The sequence below is a fragment of the Anguilla anguilla genome, chromosome 2, assembly GCF_013347855.1.
Source record: "Anguilla anguilla isolate fAngAng1 chromosome 2, fAngAng1.pri, whole genome shotgun sequence".
Taxonomy (NCBI): Eukaryota; Metazoa; Chordata; class Actinopteri; order Anguilliformes; family Anguillidae; genus Anguilla; species Anguilla anguilla.
Genome location: NC_049202.1, coordinates 11718623 through 11739341, shown reverse-complemented (window position 1 = coordinate 11739341; position 20719 = coordinate 11718623). Strand labels below are relative to the sequence as shown.

Genomic DNA, 20719 nt, shown 5'->3' with positions numbered 1-20719 from the left:
TTGTGTTTGGCTTGTCACAATGCAGCATTCTCTATTTATGTCTATTTATGGAATATGCATGACTTCTGGAAAGCAAATGGCAGCTTCTTTCTGTTGTGAAAACTTTTTTTTTTTCTTCAAAATGTCAGAGCAATTTTGTTTGCTTTTCTTTGGTTACAGATCTCCACAGCCACTGTAACAATAGTGGTCACTGACGTCAATGACAACGATCCTGTCTTTGACCTGCTTCTGCCCAAAAACTTCACTGTGAAGGAAGAGGAGGCCAATTTGTTTGTTGGTCAAGTAAAGGTATGTCCGTCGCCGTATATAAATATAAACAGCATGTATGTATGTCTGAACAGTTGGTTTGATTTGAATGAGACTATCCCAGAAAGCATGGCTATGTCATTGTGAATTAGATACCCTACACTGTGGAACCACAATTAGTCTGTTGTAGATGTAGAGTAACATCTGACTGAGAGGCAAAATTCGGAATTGGCACAATATAATTCCATTTGGCTTCTGCTATGTAAAGTATCAGTAATTCTTGCAATTCTATTTCTGTGGCTGGCATTTGGCTTATTATGGCATTTGGGGTCCTTGTGGAGGGGAAGCACGGTGCCAGGGACCTCAGTGTCCAACACGCTCTCTGGATCGTAGCGCTGAACCACAATGACCAGCTGCCAAGAACCCGAAACCAACGGCAGCCCAGTATCCCCTAGCAACCGCCCTGCCCAATACCTTTATTTTAGTGTGTCTACAATTTTCCAATTAAATAAAAGTCATTTAAATAATTTGTCACCTTCAGAGACATCCCATAATGAGCAGCATTGTTCAGCTGCGTTAAGCCCCAAGGAGCTTTAATTACTGGTTAAGATTAATAGCGCTCCAGTTTGTTTGAAAAATAATCGGAGACTAATGCGATGAGACATCTTCGGAGAGCATCTGTTCGTAGATTCCGAGACCCTATTTTATTTTATCTATTTATTTATTTATTTATTTTTTGTATGTGTGATTTGTCTCGCATCGCTCGGTTGATGTTAACTCCGGACAGCGTCCTGATGAAAAATGGCGGTGGCCGTTGACGGGAGCGACGCTGATTGATGGTTGTCTCGCTCGCCCGCCCCGTCTCTCCTCCGGTCCGACGCTCGCTCCGGTCTGTCAGTCATCCGTGAGTCATGAGCGCTGGACGCGGTCCGAGACTAACGGCCCCTAAACGGCGGCTCGCCTCGTCCGTGGCGGGACGTCCGCGGAGCGTCCGTGTCACGCTGAGGATCCTAACACGCCGCGTCGCTGCCAGCATTAAACGCGCCGGTCCGTCGGCCCTCGTTCGTTGACTTGGGAGTTTGGCTGCGTGCCCCGAAATGTGAGCTGGGTCATTAGCAGGTACATGACATACTGTACGTCCGAAATTACGCCTGTGACTGATCGCAGCAGTGTCCCATCTGCCGGGAAAAGTCGTGCGACCTTCTCGTCTGACGAGCTGTTTGTTCTGCGTTTTTTTTTGTTTCGTTTTTTGAAGAGGTGCTAACCGCTTCCTCTGTTGTTGTTTTTGTTTGTTAGTTTTATTTTTCTCAAATGAAATATTGTACCTGTCTGCTGTCTGTCAACACAGCTGCGTTTGCGTTTTGTGATGCGAAGAAGCGACTCGAGGGCGGACGTGTTCGAATTCGCCTCAGCAGAGCGATAAAAGTTGCGTGAAATATAGCCGCTAATTGGGGAAAATGGCGGAAGCTGCTCTGTTTGCTTTCATTATCTCCCTGTTAATAGAATCAGCCGCCCAGTCGCCGCCTGGCACTTTGTGCTGAGCCAGGTGCTCCTTTCCGTTCATCAGCACAGAAACGCGTGTCACTGTATTTACAAGACGGGCCGCGTGAGGAGGCATGAGAAATCAGAGCTTACTGCCTGCCCTTACCAGAGCCTTCCACACTAGTGTAATTACACCTTAGCAATTTCAAGTGTTTACTGACACTATTGTGCTGCACAGCTGCTCACACGGTTTTCTTATAAACCATTTTAATTAACTTTGAATTGATCTCCGAGTAGATAAATGCTTTCATTGCTATGACCTTTTTAAGTGCTTGATAAAAGCACTCTGGATGCCTGCAAGTGCTGAATTACAATGTTCATTTTTAGTTTTCTGTTCTTAGTGTGGGCAAAGTAAAAGAAAAGCTTTAAAAAAAATTTTTGTTGTTGTTTATTAAAGATGTACAACAAAACTAAAGCTATGTACGTTTAACCCTGTGTGTGTATTCACAGTATGAAAATAGTCTGACAGTTCAGTCTTTGCTATGTTCGATTTTATAGTATTTCTGCATAGTATAGTATAGGTCAAGTTGTTGCTTTTTAAGAACCTCAAAGCTAATTTAAAGCAAGTCGATATCACATAAACTACTCTGAAATGCAGGCACAGAGAATTCATAAACATGTTCACAATTGTAGGAGAATAAATGATGTGACTTTGGTGTTACGTTGCTGTACTGTTCTAATGTACTAAGACAGGTGAATAAAAGTATAAAAAGAGCACAAATATAAAATGAAAATTAAGGCAGCCATTTTGTGTCTCTAGACTATGAACATTCATTTTATGACTAATTGTACAGTACTCTGTGCTGTGTCCAAGGTACAGATTTTTAATAGACATAATGTTATCATTTAAGTTATAAATTTAATATTAACTTATACTTAATTCTACCTATGCCCTATCCTTTAATTTTCATGAAAATGCATTTTTATTAACATGTTCAAAAGAAACGTTAATTCTAAGTCCATCCTCACATTTGTATTCAACTCAAATGTCAGTTTGTGTAAGAATTGCTTGCTCTGATTTGTAATTGCTCCTAAAGTGGTCAGCTGCTGGTTTCAGGATTGATTTTAATCAACGGTAGAGTCAACAAGCTCATTAGCCGGTCATCTTCGGTCAGGTCAGCAGATTTAATTCCTCTGTCAAACAATGAATGCTAACATTCCAGCCTGTGCAAGCTGAACTTTACCTTACAGTAAGTGCCACAGATTCACCCCAATCAAACGCTCACTTCGCTGTGTTGTAACCCCGGCTGAGAGGAGGATTGTGGTGTCACCTGGCACGGTGCCAGCTGAAATGCACCCAAAACCCAGAGGGTGGGTTTTCCCTCCTTCCTCGTCAGTAATTAAAAAGGAAAAGGAAGATATGACTGCTTTTCAGAAACTATTAGGACTACTTTCAAGCTCTTGGCCAAATTGTAATGAGCTGTCGTATTCAACAGGGAATTAGTATTGCAGCTCTTCTTGGCCCTCAAGGGGTCAGAAACCCCTTAAAACCCATGTTTTCTTATCTGTGATTTTTATTATGACTATACCCCTTACTTTTTGTTTTTTCTAAGTACAATATTACGAGTTGGAAGGTTTACCTAAGAGTCATGGGGCATTCTTTCATAACTGTACATATTAGTATGGAGTGTGGTACTCCTGTGTTGGAATGGTTGAGATACTACCAGGTTTCTGACCCAGAACGTGTTTAGATGAAAATGGTTATTCCAGCACAACAGGGGATTATTCTGAATATTCTAATAGATATATTTTAATATAATTTGTACAGATTTCATGACTTTTTGAATGTTAAATGATGGCACTATAATATTGCGTCTGATGAAAGGGATACATCAGGGATACTCAAATCTGGCCCTTGAGGCCAGTAGTACTGCTGGCTTTCATTAGTCCTTTCTAATAATGACTGATTTAAACATGGGCCACCTAGTGAGTTCAATCTCTGGCTAATCAGTGGCACTAATCAATCAATTAACTATTGGGTAGGGAGAAAAAGCAGCAGTACTACTTGCCTCAAGGGTCAGATCCGAGTATCCTTGGTATACATCCTGTGGAATTTTCTCTCTTGAAGCAGGCCGTGGGTTTTGTTTATTAATCTTCTTGGCCGTGTGGATAACTGCGGCCCCTGTGATCTCCAGGCCACTGATCCGGATGCGGGGGTTAACGGACAGGTGAGGTACCGGCTGGTGAACCACGCCGGGCTGTTCAGGATCAACAGCAACGGCACCGTCTTCACGGGCGTGCCCCTGGACCGCGAGGCCCGGAGCGAGTACCACCTGGTGGTGGAGGCCTCGGACGGCGCCGTGGACCCCCGCCGCGCCACCGTCACGCTCTCCGTCCAGGTGCTGGACGTCGACGACAACAGCCCCGTCTTCACCCAGGCCTCCTACGCGGTCAGCCTGCCGGAGAATGGCCCCGTGGGCACGGTCATCCTGCAGCTGAGCGTGAGTGCAGTAAACCCTGCCCTGCCGTGCCACCTCACCCCCCCCCCCCCCGACCCCCACGTCCCCTCCCCCCTCCAACCCCTCCCCCCCAGCAGCGGGAGTCCCCAGTCTAAACATCTGTTGCATCAAAGCATGCCAGGTCATTAGGCGCTCTTAAGACCCTGGAGGTTGTGAGATGATGATATCAGCTCCACGCAAAGGGGACAGATGCCCAACCCTGCCATCACGAGCAGTCTGAGTTTACCGCAGGTGCAACACGATCCTCTTTAACGAGAAAAAAATACACTTGTCCAGCATGACTCTTAGAGATACTCAGATTGATTTCAGTTATCAGCAGAGAACCGCATTCTTCTGGCCCCGGATGGGTTACTGTTTTGCTTTGACATGTGAAGTGCGGCACGTGTCGTTCCACGGTCATTTTCCGTTGAGCGCACCTGTGTGTGTGCGTCAGTCCATCCGAGCACAAGATTTTAGGTACAGTAGATTTAACTCGTCTGCCTTTTGCGCTGTAAGTTTGACGCAATGTTCGGGATTCTTTCAAGTGAAGCGAATGCTTCCTGTGAGCACGAGGAGACACGCACAATTACGCCGCTGAAGCTCGGAAAGGCTGTTATTAGCAGCTCATCCTGAATGAGTGATTGAGTGACACCCCGGCCGCTGACAGCGCGACCGCTGATCTGTCTTCGGCGACAGGCCCGTCATCATCTTCATCATCATCACGTTCCCCGGAAAGCCCCCGTGATGGGCTGTGATTCTTAGAAAATGAAGGCACTGAAGGGTTTTTTTTTTTTTTTTTTACTTTATCAGTGTGTAAAGCGGTACCCTTTGAGCACTCCACATGAATGACTGCTACTTCCGAGGCTTTCAAACGCCTGGATAACCTGGCGTGATTCACTTTTGATTCCGTTGTCAATAAGACATCGCTAATTCCAGAGGGGAAGTGCGCAGCTCGTTGTGAGGGACTGTGCACGGGGGGAGGGGTGCTGCTGTTGAATATTACATTCTCTCTGTTGAATATCAGGATAGGTTAAGTGCAGTGGATCAAGCGTGTAGATTAAGTCAATTTGAGGCAAATGGAGAAATAACTGCCGCCCTCTCCAGTGTTGTAAGAACATAATTTTAACTGCATGGTAACAGATCTGACTCACATATTAATTACTTCCCAGAACATTTTGGATTTCTTGCTTATGAGTTTATGAGCTTGTAGAAACAGTTAAGTGTTAATCTGGTGTATGTAGAGCCTTTCAGCTTGCGACTTTCTTTTGTTTGACCCAGGCCAAAGACGCAGACCTCGACTCCAACGTCACCTACCGGATAAGGACAGAGGAGGCCAGGCAGCTGTTCTCCATCAGTCCGGTTACCGGGCAGCTATCGGTGCTGCAGGCGCTGGATTTCGAGAACCTCTCCGCTTCAGGGGCCACCTACACCTTTGTGGTGGAGGCCTTGGACAGTGGTGGGAACATGCCCCCAGGGATGGCCACTGTCACCGTAAAAGTCACAGTAAGACTTCTCCTCTCTGTTTTTCCCCCTCACTGACGCTCACGATGTTCGCAAAATCCCACTTACAGTTGAAAATGTAGAGATGTGCCTCGCAAACTAATTAAGTAGGCCCCGTGAAGGCCACTTTGCAGATTGCTAAAGCCGCAGAACCGTCTTCACGAGATGACACTGTCCAAGATAAATTGGCCCTCCTCTATTTCCACATTCATCAGCTCTTACATAAGGCGAGCATGCTGACTGATTGATACAGTACAGCACTACAGTAAGGCAGGGATTTTTTTACGTGCGAGCGATCATTAGGTCTGTGAGGACTCTATTTTGTCAGGATTGCGGATGTGTGATTTATAGTGTTTCGGGGGAATAACCGTCGCGCGTCAGCTGAATGAAAATTTGCTTGCAGCAGGGAGCAGAAAATCAGCTCCGGTTAATGGAAACGGCCATAAAGCATATAGCAAAGGCTTTAGCAAATATGTAATGTTACACAATAGCAACAGAAGAAATTAAAGTTTTTTTTGTTTTTTAATAGCTTGTTTCCTTATTTCCTCCACAAGTTGGGATTGGCGATTGTGTCCTAGTTATGTCCTAGTGCCCAGTTATGACTCCTCCCGATCTTTGCTAATTATGAATTATTAGTAATTACATAGCTGCAAATATAGGGCCTAGGCTGAACTGGTGTATGCCTGCAGGAGCACATGCACACAGTTAGTATGGCCCTAAATCATAGCTGAAATTCATCTCAATATCTTCAGTGTGTTTCTATCTGCAAGTCATAAGCAAACTTTTTGCATTGTTAAAATGGTATGTTTTCCAGTGACATTGAGCTTGCTCGCTGTCAGTCAAGAAAAGTACATTTGTATTCCTCAGATAAGGACATCCTTTGTTGTAATTTCTTATGTGTTCAGACTTTTTTGATAGGGGACTAGCAATTTATTCATGTTCTCACTTGATAAACCCAACATGAACTCATACTAATGTAGCCGGTTCAATTTCCCTTCCTTTATTGCTCTTTCTTAAGGATCACTCAGTAACCTTGACAGTCTTTGTTTATTTATTTATTTGTTTTGCAAAGGTTTTCAGTATTAAATCTTGTTTAGTCATATCCACAGAGCTTAAATTAAATTTGCTCACATTCTTTCCCTTCTCTGTTAAGATATTACAAAAAGGTATACTCGTGTCCACCAGGAGTTCATTATTAAAACAAAGGTATTGAATTATTGTTGTTGTGCAGCCAGGTGGGGAAAGTAATCAGAAGAAGATTTTTCCAATGTTACCCAGTGGAAAAAAAGGTCCAACTTCGTGAACTTAATTACAAAATGACTGACTGCATCAACTGATTTTCTCATTAAATGTCGTTAGCCAATTGAAGTACATTAGATTTAATGTTTAATTCTTCCTCACCACCTCACCTGTTTATTTCTTTGTCACTGGCACCACTGTTTCTGCACAATTTCTCTCCCATCTATGCAAAACTGCCCAATTTCCTCTCTGAATTCTGCCATACGGCGGTAGAATTTATGGCCACAAGGACTGGTGTGGAAATACAATGCCAGTTGCGGCAGTCATAAAGGTGCCATTGTAGCCAAACTTAGGTGCGCCCATTACACTGCATTGTGTGGTTTCAAATGACTAGTGGCCGTTGACATTCATGAAAAATGGCATCTAACAATCAAATTGACCTATTCCTTTCAGAACAGAGTGCATTGTGTTTTGATTGAATGGGAGCCATGGTATCTTGCAGTGCCAAGAATGAATGGACCAAAGATTCCAGTCCTTTTCTGGCACTCAAATTAGAATTGTGTCCACGCTTAGAGAAAAAATCTCTCGCTCTATACAGTAACTATAGATTTGCAAAGTCAATCTCTTTATCATGGTAAAAGGGTAACAGCACGTCCATTTCCTGGTGCTTTAATCCTTTTAAACTGCGACTGTTTCCAGTGAACGGAGGCACTGTAGACTGATTGCATCCCATAATTGCCAGTGACGTATGGCTTTGTGACATGTTGCATCCCCTCTGGGCTGTTGGTGTGCGATTCAACCTTGAACCGAAACGCACTCAGACAAGAGCCAATACCAGATGTTCAATACCATCTTGCTGCTCTAACGGAGTGGATTGTCTAAGCTTCCTTATAGCGGTAAGGTCTTAAAGGGAATCTCATTAGGGGACAGTGCCTTTGGGTAATCAGAGCCTGCATGGTAATTTCAACTTAAAGGGAGAAAATTTTCAAATGAGGTAGAGCGAGCATCTGACAGAAACTTAATGGCCACAAAGACCGGGGTCCATTTGTGACACCCCTAATTATTAATTAGCTGCAGGAGAAACATGCTGCTCTGTCCTGGGCAGAAAGTGGATTGTCCGATGCGGCAGATGGAGACATTGTGATATCAGAGGGGTGGGGTTATATGTGCTCAATGGGCCTTATTGAAGTGATGTGAAACTGCTGCTTGGAGAATAATAAATGTTTGTGTGCTTTGTGTATGTGTGTGTGTGCATTTTTTTGTGTGCGCACGTATGTGCGTGTGTGTGTGCGTGCATGTTTGTGTGTGTGCTTGTAGGTGCATGTTTGTGTGCATGTGTGTGCGTGTGTAAACGTGCGTGTGTATGTGTGTGTGTGTGCGCGTGCATGTGTGAGTGTGGGTGTTTGTGCATGTGCAAGCGCATGTGCATGTGTGTGCGTGTATGTGTGTTTCTGTGCGCTTGTGCATACACATGCAACTCTGTGTGTGTGTGTGTGTATGTGCATGCATGTGAATGTGTTTGTGTGTGTGTGAGAATGTGCACGTGCATGTGTCTGTGTGTGTGTGTGTGTGTGTGCATGCATGTGTGTGAGTGTGTGTGTGTGCATGTGCTTGCAAGTGTATGTGTGTGTGTGCATGTGCGTGTGTGTGCGTTACTTTCTCATTTCCAGCTGGAAATGACTCCCCTGAACATTGCATCCCAATGTTGCGCGAAGGGCATTCTCAAACGCTGCTATTTCCTGCGTGTCTCGAAGCAATGAAAACCTTTATTTGCTCGAGCCCCGTCCAAGGACGTCTTGGGAGAGACTTGGAAGGGCGGCAGAGATGCTGGTTAGATGATTTGGACTCCTCAGCTGCGCTGCCCTCTCCTTGGACTCTGGGAAAGAGGCTCTATTGAACGCATGCAAATGGAGCTCTGTCTTCAGAGATGAATGGCTGCAGTGCAGGAGCTGGCAGCGGTTGCTTTGCCATCCCAGGCTTGAGTCTTGCTGGACTCCTCCTAAGTAAAAACTAGCGAATCTCTTATAAATAATTTTCTCCAGCAAAGAAAAAAGGCTCTTAATAATTCCCCCAGGTCGTTTATCGTTTCGGCAAAGGGCCCCCCCCCCCCCCCCCCCCGTCACACTGTAGGCAAAATCACACCGTGCCTCTCAGAATATGGAATTTCCCTCGGTCCCAAAACACATACCCCCCGTGTTGCATTATTAATGCTCCGCAATAATGCGTTATTGAATATATGCCATTTTAGTTTAGTGCTTTCCCTTGGTGTTAATGGGATCTTCACTACTAGCGGCTGACACTTGTAAATTCGTTCCGTAGTAGGGAGGGAGTAGAGGGGGACCATTCAAGGAGCTGCTCTGTTGAAATGTGTCACTAATCCAGTTCTGATTTCCGCTCCAAAAGCGCTAACGATGTCTTTGTGGGTTTTTAATTTTATTTTGTTTGATTTTTTTCAGGATATGAACGATTACTCCCCGGTGTTCAGTCGGGCCATGTACAGGGGTATGGTGGCGCCCGATGCTGTCAAGGGAACGGTCATCACCGCGGTGTTCGCCGAGGACCAGGACCCTGCGGTGAGCGTGAATGTCGGCCTTGCGGCCGGTCGATACCGGAACCGGGCCGCTCCCTTTGTCCGTGTTTCAGGAGTGCCGTGCGCTTCTTGAGCGTGGAGAGGAAAATCAAGTGCTTTCCTTTCTTCAGCAAGTCTTTTGAAGCTCTCTGACGGTTTTTTTTTTTTTTTCACGTTAACCCTTAAAGCAACATGCTTTCAGATCTTTCAGGTGAAATTTTCTGATTTGTTCAAGTTGTTTATCTCTGTCGTTTATTGTTACCATGACTGAAACGATCGGAATGATTTGATAGCTCATTTTAGCTGAGTGATGAGCTCACTTTAAAGTTTTGTGTTTTATGTTCCTTTTTATTGGCAGACTCTTTTTATCTCCTCGAAGTTTGAATGTAATTTCTGACATAATTCTGAAATTTGACACAAAAATAAATCCCCACGGAACCTAGTATAAATCTAGTTTATTTGAAGTGCCTGTTTAACTGTACTTTGGAATAGATATGGAGCAGTCATGACTGATTACAGTACCTTGCAAAACAGTAATTTTGCAAAGAAACTGACAGAAATCATTCAAATTTTGTTGCTGTGTCTACAGTAGCTGAAAAAAAAAAAAAAACTTGGCATGCTCCACAAAAATATGTTCTCCCATTGGCAGAATGCAGCATGTAATTAAAACTGTTTGGGGGTTCTCCCCGTGGTTGTATGATTCATCTGTGATATCACAATACTTTGATTGACATGGCTGGGCAGCTTTGCAGCTGTAAAAGCAATCTGCTAACCGCATACTCGGGAACACTCATAGGACATGGGGTATGCCCTGCACTGCAGAAATAATTTCACTATTACCAGTTAGGAATCATGGGGCATGAAAATACATTGTTAGATTTATGATGCATCGCTATATAGATATAAGGAGTTTAACATTTGCCCTCTGCCAATGGGTGATTGCGCAAAGTAAGCCTATCACCACAAAGCAAAAACACATAAATAAAGATCGAGAACAAGCTTGTTATGTTCCAAGGTGTTCGTTTTCTTTCAGTCATAAAACCACCACTAAAATCAATAGCAGTTTTTATATGCACTATACGCATTTCAAGATATCCATGAGACAGAATTCTTATATCTTTTCTTGCCTATGTATTTTTTATGTATTTTATTTTGCGTGGTTGTTGAACCTGACACATACTTTTGAACCTAATGGTTCAGTAGTAGAGCCATTTGTGGCTAGCTGTTGCAATATCACTGTGTTACATGTTTTTGTTTTGCGAGTTGAGTGAACGTACTGAGTTCACAGCGTGCAATGAGGAATAAAGGAGTGAGGAAACCAGAAAAGACGGGCCCTCTGGGGGTCACGCTGACCTACCGCTTTGCCGGGCCAGCTGAGAAACTTTGATATCCCTCTTCACCTGTGGGAGGCACAGCAAGCCGTGGCGATGCTTTCTCCTCTCCTCCTTCAAATACATGTAAAGCAGTTCTGAGATCACAAGAGCGGCAACTTCTCTCAGGCTGAGCGAGCAGATGAATCAGTCAGACACAGCCGCCTGGCGTCGGGCCCGACCTGAGCGTCGAAGCGCCTACCCCCCTGCCGCCCCCCCCCCCCCCCCTTGGGTCCCGTGCCAGTTTTACGATCCCAGACCCAGGCTGTGCTGATGCAAGCCCCTCCTGACAGCAGCACTCCCTCCCTACTGGCACGAGCAGGCCGATGCCAATGATCCCCAAACTGTAGGTCATGGGAGGGGTTGAAATGGGTCATTAGTCATCCACCCAGAAATAAGTTTATTGTGTATGATGCAGTCCGGCGTAGACGTTAACACCTGTCTATTGACTGCATCATAATCTATATGTCCTGCGCTGGTATAGTGTACATGTAGCGTTTTATGTTTAAAACATTAGAAGAATGTCTTTAATAAATCATGGGCCACATATTTGCTCATGAAATGGATCGTGGGCTCAAAGTTTGGTAGCCCCTGGTCTAGAAGGACTGCAATAGAGCACAGGTGTGTACAGATCAAGTGGAACTTTTTTCACACTAGTGGGGGCCCTGTCATTTTGCTTTTACAGGGATGATCAATGCCCATCTCCTTAAGGTCTCCCAGGGGTGCTTCCAGTCAATCTATCATTGCCTCAGCTGGTGCTGCGCTCTGTTGTTCCTGCCTGATCGATTCATTACTATTGCCTGATTCACTGACCCTCTGTTGTACCAGTGGTTCGGCAGCTGCCTGTTTGTGGCTTTTTTCCCACGCCACTTCGGTGTTAGCTTCGGTTTGGATCAGCTTGTGTCTCCAGTCGGGGAAGCCATACTTACTTGTAGCCCCTTAAGGACCACAGGCATGAGTGTGGGCCCAACAAAATCCAAATCCATTATGCGGTTGGTGAAGAGCGTAAAAAGGCACCCGTCTGCATGAGGAAATAGTTTGCCTCAACTGACATGATAATTGCTTATTCGTTTTTTAAACAATTGTTTAATCAGTCCTAAGCAAAAGCAAAACTAGATGATACAATATGTTTCATGCTTGTTTGTTTCAGCTACTTCCTTTGTACTTTTGTAAAGGCAAAACTTTTCTGGTTCTGCACTTCTCATCATCAATGTAAAACAAAGCAAAGGAAATAATACCAAAGCTGCTGTGATTTAACCAAATCCAGCCTCTTTCTAGAATATTCTGTGTGGTTTCATGCATAGCATAAGGTGTTCTTCCCTTCCAGGAAAACTTTCTAAAGCCAACGTTGAAGTTTCATATTCTCACCAAAAATAATGGCCTGGATTCCATTTGCATTTGTACTTAACTCACAACTAAATGAAAGTATTACTTTTTTCTTAAGAAACTTTTTGTTTCCTTATTTCATTTTGAGGTTCTCCTCAAAATGAAATACTTCACTCCTCACTAAAACACAGTAAAATAAACTTATATTCAAAGTGTTCTTTTTCCTCAGACAAACCAGATATTACATGGACTTTCCACGTTCCAAAACTAGCTCAAATAGTACTGGATCAATTATAAAATATTTTTTGAAAATTTCAGAATTTGTTTTGGTAGTTCATTCTGTTTCCTGGAACACATGGATTTGTTATGATGGTTTATCCACAGTGATGGATATGTTTTCTTTCGATTTTTTCTTGCAGCATGTCTGTACTTCATATAATTCTGAAGATATGAATCATTATTAAAGGGTATGTGGTAGTAGGAAGAAATCAGCCAAACATTCCTCAGTCCTTAAAATTTTAAATAAAGTTTTAGGTTGAGTATGAGCTCATGAAAGAGATCAAGGGAAATGTGCAGTTCAGATTAAACTTTTGTTTGAAATTTTAAATTGTTTTTGCTTTTCAAGCATGGTCGCGTGATAAGACAGGAGCTCTTCATGAAATAAAACCTAAATTATAAGGAAATTGCAGGAACCCAATTTCTAGTGAGGACATTTTGATTAATTTACTCAGAGGAAACGAGAAAGGCCTTAATGCAGGATTATACTATTGTTGGCATCAGATAACAGCATTAACACTGTTCTCAACATGACAGCTTAAAACATGTGGCGCAATGACAACATAAAAGCATTTTGAAGGAGAGTCATTAGCAGATTGCTTTATGTATTAATTACAAATTGTATGAATTTATGTATCAGAACATGGTAAATCTGAATATCATCTCCTTTACTTGTTTAATTAAGGTGGTTAAAATTCAGTTAAATTCTGTCTCTCTCGAGTAATTTTAGAGGTTGGTTTTTTAATGATAAAGTGTACATTTTCTGGAGTTTTTCCAAATATTAAGATACTGCGCATACATTCAACAGTTTATCTTTTTTGTTGATGACATTTTTCAGCAGGGAGGAGTTTACAGATATGACTGGAATTATATCTGATGCACTGGAAGCATTGTGTTTTATATATATATATATATATATATATATATATATAGAAATGGTACTGTGAAGGACTGGGCAATTGCCAAAAATGTATGAAAAAAAACTGCCGTATGTCTAACTTTCGTTCAAATAATTAACAAGTTTGGTAGAATTTGGTAGATTCCTTAAAAAGTGAAACGTTTTATGACCAATTGTAAAGTGAGCAGTAACAATTTATGGGAAGCGTATAAGCTGGGTTATGTCGTATAGTAAAAAAAAGATACTAATGTCAGAAGAAATACCCAGTAGCTCTTGTAAAACTCAAGAGAAGGACAATACGATTGGTCCCGGATGTCAAATTTTTTGAGGGTGTACACTAAGGACAGCTGGTAAGCACAATATTTGGTAGCTTTGAAGCATATGCATAAAAATGACTTTTGTGCACAGATTGTCTTGAATTGAATAGCTGCAGGTGTCGGTCTATGGCTTTATGTCGATCTCAGACACAAAGTTATAGAACGTATCAGTTGATGAGTTTGAAATACATGCAGCAGTTTGAAAGGCTTTGTTGTGGTTGTCATACTGGCTGCTGCTTTTTCTGGTGTATTCTTATATGTGTTACCCATGACCCTGGGAGCTTATCTATTCCCATCATGCACTGTATTTTGCATGCATTTCACAGAACGCCACGCTGGTATGATGCAGAAAACTTGCGGAAAGTAGGATTTAGCCATTTCTGAAAATGGCCCTATACTGTACGTGTGAGTGGAATGCAAATGTTGTCTTTTGAAGAATTAATGTATTTAATCTGAGCACAAGTAGACACGTTGGCTTTTCATTGAGGCTTTTCCGTCTTTAAAAGGGATTAATAGCGTGAATTACAGGGGCTCTTCCAGGTTGAGTTCTGATGTAGTGCTGCATGGCATACTTTTGATGGAGCTTTTGAAGTATTTATTAAAGCTTGGAACAGCTAGCCAAGACTTATAGTAGAAGCAGGGACCCTCAGGAGTGTTCAGGTCTAGGCATAACACGCACATATGAAAAATGATTGGTTGAATGGTTACAGCGTATCAAGAGAAAATGAACGGAACCCAGAATGTTGTAAACTCCTTTTAATTTAATCACATTGCTAGTGTGTGGTGAGGTTAGCTGCACACACTCAGAGGATCTTTATTGTTTGTTTTTATTCATTGCAACATTTGTGCGTTTTGGGCTTTGGTATGGATTTTATTTCTTTCAGTTTCTGCTGAACCCAAAGTGAAATAAATAAATAAAAAACATTGAAGTAAATGCTGTTTATTGCATGAGAGAGTTTGTGTTTATCACCAAAATTGATAGCATATCATGTGTATAAAATGGCCCTTAAGATCTGGTTTGGGCTCAAAAATGCTTTGGGATGTCAGTTTTAAAAATTAACTGTGATGAATATGAAATCAAACAAAATACCATTGCGTGGCTGCTGTTGAGAGTTGCACCAATATTTTGTGGTCATTCAAACAGACTTTATCCTGACATGATAGACCTTTATTTGACTTTCAAATTAGACCTTTAAAGGACACTACATTTTCATGGAGCCAGGAAAGGTGATAATTCAGAGCATTTTCAGCAATTAAAGATTTTATTATTGCATCTACCTTTTTATTCTTTTGTTTAGTGTCCTCTAAATACATTTGTTGTATGTTGTGACCCCATGTTTTCTACAATTCCATCCTACTGGCCATGTCTGTATTCAAATGTGCTTATTTTGTAGTGTGAATTTAAATAATATTTAAGGAGTCATTATTTGTAAAAGTTATTCCATTTTAGTGGATTAAGGTTAATTGACACAAGAGTTCATCACACGTGCCTTTTGCCTGCAGATTTTAGAGCTTATAGTGCTACTGTTCTGTTCTTTTTATTATTTCATTACTTTTTCATTATTTAAACTGTGTCTGCTTAAAATGATTAATTTGATATTTATATTTATTCATCAGTTCATTTATACAAAAGCAATTCTAAACAAATTTAAGCAAGTTTTAAGAACAGAGGTCAGTTTTAGATGTGACTCTCTTCTTGTTTCTGTAATGGATCAGATCTCAAGTGGGCGAGACGTCACTGGGAATTTTAATAGCTTCAGTGGACACGACCCCTTTCCTTCGCTCATTCTACGCCAGATGGCAAAGCTGTGGGTCGAGGCTGTCTGTGATTCGCTGAGCTGTCCGCTCACCGTCCCATCCGAGGCACCCCGCCCTGAACCTCGCCGTGTTTAGGCAGCATGGTGTTAAGGGGAGGGGGGGGGGCTCCGCCACTTCTGTACGCCGTGCTAGCTTGTGCGCGATCCGCGGTGAAGAGATTAGTCTCGCTTCTTGTTAGCAGAAAGATGCCTCCATTGGCACTCGCGGGCTGTTGATGACTTCCATTGACAGACGAGACCGATCACAATTTGATAATTAACTGAAATGCCAATGGAAAGTGTTTTGTCTTTTTCTTTTTATAAACAGTCGAATATATGGTTCTATACAAGTAGCAAAGAGGCATATCTTAGAGAGCACTTTTATTGTTTCCTGTATATCCAAGATTGCATTTTGATGTCTTCTTGAACATAAATTACCTTCTTATTTCGTCATTAGCCCTCCTGGCATTCTACGCGTTAAGGCATAATGTGCTTGAATATAAAATCTGTCATTGAATCTGTCTGCTTTTTTCCAGCTTGGTTGCTGTAAACAGAACAACTGCAATAAAATAGGATAGATAAAAAGAACTGCATTGCAACAGAAATGATCAGACAGTGCTGTCAGTTGTGGTTTGCTAAGCGGTACATTCAGTCTGTTCACACTTGTTTGATAGCTAAACCAGAATGCTTACTCATATTAGAATAGCACTTACAACTGATGTCACAGGGAGGTATCGTTACTATATAACTATAAACAGGCTTTACACTACTATTTTCCACGCTTATGTGCTGTGTCAGCAGTTTTGATTTAAAAAAGGGACTCTCACAAGTGCTGTCAATGCAACCCTGGTATCACATTTGTGTTATTTTACATTATCCCCTTAATCCTTTATGAAATGTGAAAATGAAAATGGCCATTTAAATACATGGAGGGATCAAGGATAAGCACAAAGGTTCAGGATGTAATGCTGTGTCTTTGATTTATTTAACAGATAGTGTGAATTATATTTTGTGAGTGTATCATCATTTTTTCAGTGGTACATTGACCTGGTTGTTTCATAGTCTGTTAATGCTATTCCAAGGCACCTCTCTAATCCTCATATTCTCATAGCATCTGTCCATTGGCTCTTGATAGCAGCATCCGATAGCTCCTGAAGCCTGTCCATTTTTGTTTTATTCATTACCCGTTTCGCTTCATCCTGAATAAAAAGTAAACTATAAAAGCATGTTTTTAAAAAGTAAGCTCCTCCGACGCTTAAAATAATTACAGGTTCTTGAAATTTCCACGTTTCTAAGTGTCGCAATTATGTCTACACTTTGTCATCTGCTTTCGAAGTCACCAAGGATGGCTCTGTGAGAAAATTGAACCTAGGAAAAGTGGTTTCTTGGTTAATTCGAGCAATTAGGTTATTTTGGGTGCAACCTCCAAACACTTTTCCTAGATTCTAACACTATGGCTTTTTTGAAGGTGAGGAATTGTGTGAATACATGCTAAATTACAATTGCTTTACTAATCAAATACTCACATATCTGCCAGTGGAGCACTGTAAAGTATATTAAAGTACTGTATATTTCAGTTGGCCAGTCTGCCAAGCAAATAAACCTGAGCATGCCTGCAGAGTGCATTGTTCGAAACTGCTGAGGCAAAAAAAAGAAGAAAAAAAAAGAAAAAGGTGCCTTCTGAGAATATGCTGGTTTCACAGTAGGGGGGGGGAAATAGAAAGACATAAAACACAAACAACGAGCATGTTTATGGAGTGCACACATAACACAATCAGCCGTGTTTCCTTTGAATTTTCTTTTGGGAACGTCATTTGGGAGACAAATTGCGTTCGGAGTGCTCAGAAACGCACTTCGCCGATTGGGCGACGGTGGTGGATTTACAAGGCGTATTGATTGAAATACGGTTCATTGATTGGCTTCTCTAAACCCCCCTGGGGTCCGGGCCTTTTTACGGGAGCGTTTATGCTGTTGAAAGATGGATTTATTTGAGCCAGTGCCCCCTTGGGTCCGCCCTGGCTCTAGGTCCCATTTCTCATTCTAGTTCACCCACATGCATTAGTGCGAACCCAGTAGGGCCACAACCTCAATGATTTTTCTTTGATGTGTACAGATGCTGAGGCATATTTGATTTTTGGAAGAAAAAAAAAAGAAACCTACAGACATGTCTATTCAGTGAGAGCCACTGGGAAAATAAACCAACTGAACAAGTCAGTCAGGTTCATTGCCCTGCTGTGGCAAGTACTAATAATTGCCCTCTCAAACCGAGAGCTTTTGCAGACAAAATGGTCACTTAGGTGTTTGTTTTTTTAGTGGGTAATGTGTTTGTTTTTTTTTCATTTGTTTTGTGCTTCTGTATTCTTACGTGGCTGCATACTGTAGTCTGCACAATATATTTCAGATGTATTGTAAAATTTATTGATGCTTTCAAATGCTTTTGGCACAATGGACGAGCTGTGTCTGTGCTTTGCTTTTCAGGACACTGCAGCCAGCCGGGTTCGGTACCGGGTGGATCCAGACCAGTTTCCCTACAGCGGCAGCATTTTCGACGTGGAAGAAGATTCCGGAAATGTCATCACCAGGGTCAATCTCAACGAGCAGCCCAGTACAACATTCAGGGTGAATGTAACCTTTATACAATCTGACTCGTGCTGTCACAAAGAAAATACACGTGAATGCTGCTCTCAGATGAAACCTGACTGCTTCAGGCTAGGATGAAATGAGGACGAGCGCATGAATGTGACAATCAGATGTTTACTGAGGTGAACAGGAAACAAGGAGATGAATTTCCTTCATGTTGCTTCTGTTTCTGTGCTCTGGTGTGTGAGTGAATCTAGTTTCAGGCTCCACCCATGCATGATGCAGGTGTGCTTCTCTCTCCTGCTGTAGCTTGTTGTCATCGCGTATGATGACGGTGACCCAGTGAAGCTCAACCGGACCCTGGTGGAGATCACTGTTCTTCAGCCTTCAGTAATCCCTGTCTTCATCCAAGAGGAATACAGGTAGAGGTCTTTCATTCTTCACATCAGCTGAAATAAAATCAAGTCGAGAGCAGTGACTTCAAAAGCATACTGTCATGCTTGTACTACCAGATATATTTGTAGTCCAAATGCAATTTCAAAAACATTTTCTTCTATCATATAATTTATATATTTGTATAAAAAAATCCCTACTTTCCCTCCAGAGAAAGGGGAGTGTCTTTGTCAAAACGCACAGTATTATCGCTGTGTGAATGTTTCACACCAAAATAATTGATATTGCAATAGTATATGGACAAATATAATATATAAATATAATAATATATAAATTATTGCCACTTCAGACATTTCAATGTATTCATTTAAAAATACATTTTTTAAAGTGAAATATATTTTTAATTATACAAAGATATCATGTTTTTATGCATTGCGTGTTGAATGTTTATTACAATGTTCATGAATAAACATTACAGCTGTTACATGATGGTAATCAAACTCAATGTAATCGCACGGATATTCTGAACTCATCAGTATTCAGGCCCAGTTTATTGTATTTGGTATGTGCTGTGTCAGTAAAGCTTGCTCCTGTGTGGTTTAGAAGGAACTGTTTTTTTTTCCCAAAAAAGGAAATATTAAATTTGCCCCAATACCTACTGGGTAATGTTTGGTTTTGGGGTGAATTAATGTACCTGCTTATCTCCCTGACCCTTGGCACAGGGCTAGAACTGTTTCGCTCTTTGCATGGACTGTCTCATTTAATTCCTGACTTTTATTCATTGCATCTCTCAACATTTCTGTATCTGTCTGCTAAAAGTAAGAGAAAAATGTGAATAAATATTCAATTGGGAAGACATAGAGTCAATATTAAAGTTATTTTGTTTTCTTCTATTTCCTGGAATCCATTGTAGAAAACTCTGTAAATATGTAGCATAGCCCAAAGCTATGCGATGCAAATGTGCAGTGCACCAAATCATTGGTTTCTCAAACAGCAGGGTGTGCTTTTTTGGGTTTCTTACAAAATGTGTTTTTATGGGTTTAATAATTTTGAGGTTATTGGTCTAACCTTATGGTTTCTGTGGTAGTTAGTTTTGAGCTGTTCATTATGATTAATCGTGTAATATGATTTATTTGATTATCAGATGTACCAAAGTGTAAATCAGCAGTGATGTTATATTAACTAAAACCAAATGATTCACCAGCATCTTTAATAAATTAAGTTTTTCACAAAATCCAAAACAGAACAAAACATTAGTTTTTACTTAGAAAGGAAGTATTTGAATGATTTCTGCAACAGTGCCACCTAAGCATTGAGTTTTTGTTCATGGTTATATTAATATTCAAGCAACAAGCGAAGTCTTGTATATAATTAGACTGTTGTACTACAACCACGCAGGAAGACTGGGGCTGCCATCAGCTTTTCTGATGAACTGTCACGATCACAAAATGAAAGAGCATCAGTGGCAGAGAGGATTGTGTGCTACTTCTTAAAAACATACCTGCGTAAACAGTGGATATTCCAGACTCCCAGATGAAGAAAAACTGTGTCTTACCTCCCAAAATATAAAGAATTTCTCACCAAGCCCCCTATCAGATAGATGGGCTGCGCTACTGAAACATTCTTCGCTTTTCTCCCCTCAGATCACGTCTGCTTTTCCTCACAAGTTCAGTTTTCTGACTGCAGGGGCTTGTCCCTGTTACAGCTTTCATAGTAGCTTTAAAAGTTTTTAAAAGACAACATGCACCATAGCAGTTTCTGCAAATTCCTACAAAATAGTTCCATGACCAATGGTAATACAATGTGTCAAGTCAGTTAAAACTGTTTTTTCTTGTATATTTTCCCAATCCCGTGGATTGGTCTAATGAAATGAGATGTAGCAAGCATATATGGAATTAACTTTCCAGTTATGAGTCATCATAATTAAATGTGTAAATTAACGTGAAATTATAGAATAATTCAATGCAAGCCTTACTTTTGGCACTAAAAATTATTTGGTTTCCCATTTTTACACTACAGTAGAGTATAAATCCTCTGTGTGAATTGTAAAAGTAAAGTAATTTTTTAAAGACCTGTGTTGATCATTGCTTGATATGTGTTCTAGCTTTGCCACGCATCTCTAGGCACAGCAAAAATACAGAACCCAGAATGCATGTGACATGGTCCAAAATAAGGAAATATGCGCGTTGTGTGAGGTACGACCTGAGCTGTGACTTTCTGTGCTGGTTG

At 41.4% G+C, this 20719-nt stretch overlaps 1 protein-coding gene across 13 annotated transcripts in view; it reads left to right on the top strand.

Moving 5' to 3' along the window:
- The window catches only part of pcdh15b (protocadherin-related 15b), a 204671-nt gene that overhangs the window by 146695 nt on the left and 37257 nt on the right, over positions 1-20719 (top strand). For all 13 annotated transcript variants that reach the window (XM_035406550.1, XM_035406556.1, XM_035406555.1 and 10 more), the window contains 6 exons: positions 160-288; positions 3924-4229; positions 5505-5729; positions 9422-9538; positions 17996-18136; positions 18407-18519. In XM_035406550.1, the coding sequence (XP_035262441.1) occupies positions 160-288; positions 3924-4229; positions 5505-5729; positions 9422-9538; positions 17996-18136; positions 18407-18519 (1031 nt within the window). The remainder of the gene's footprint in view (positions 1-159; positions 289-3923; positions 4230-5504; positions 5730-9421; positions 9539-17995; positions 18137-18406; positions 18520-20719) is intronic.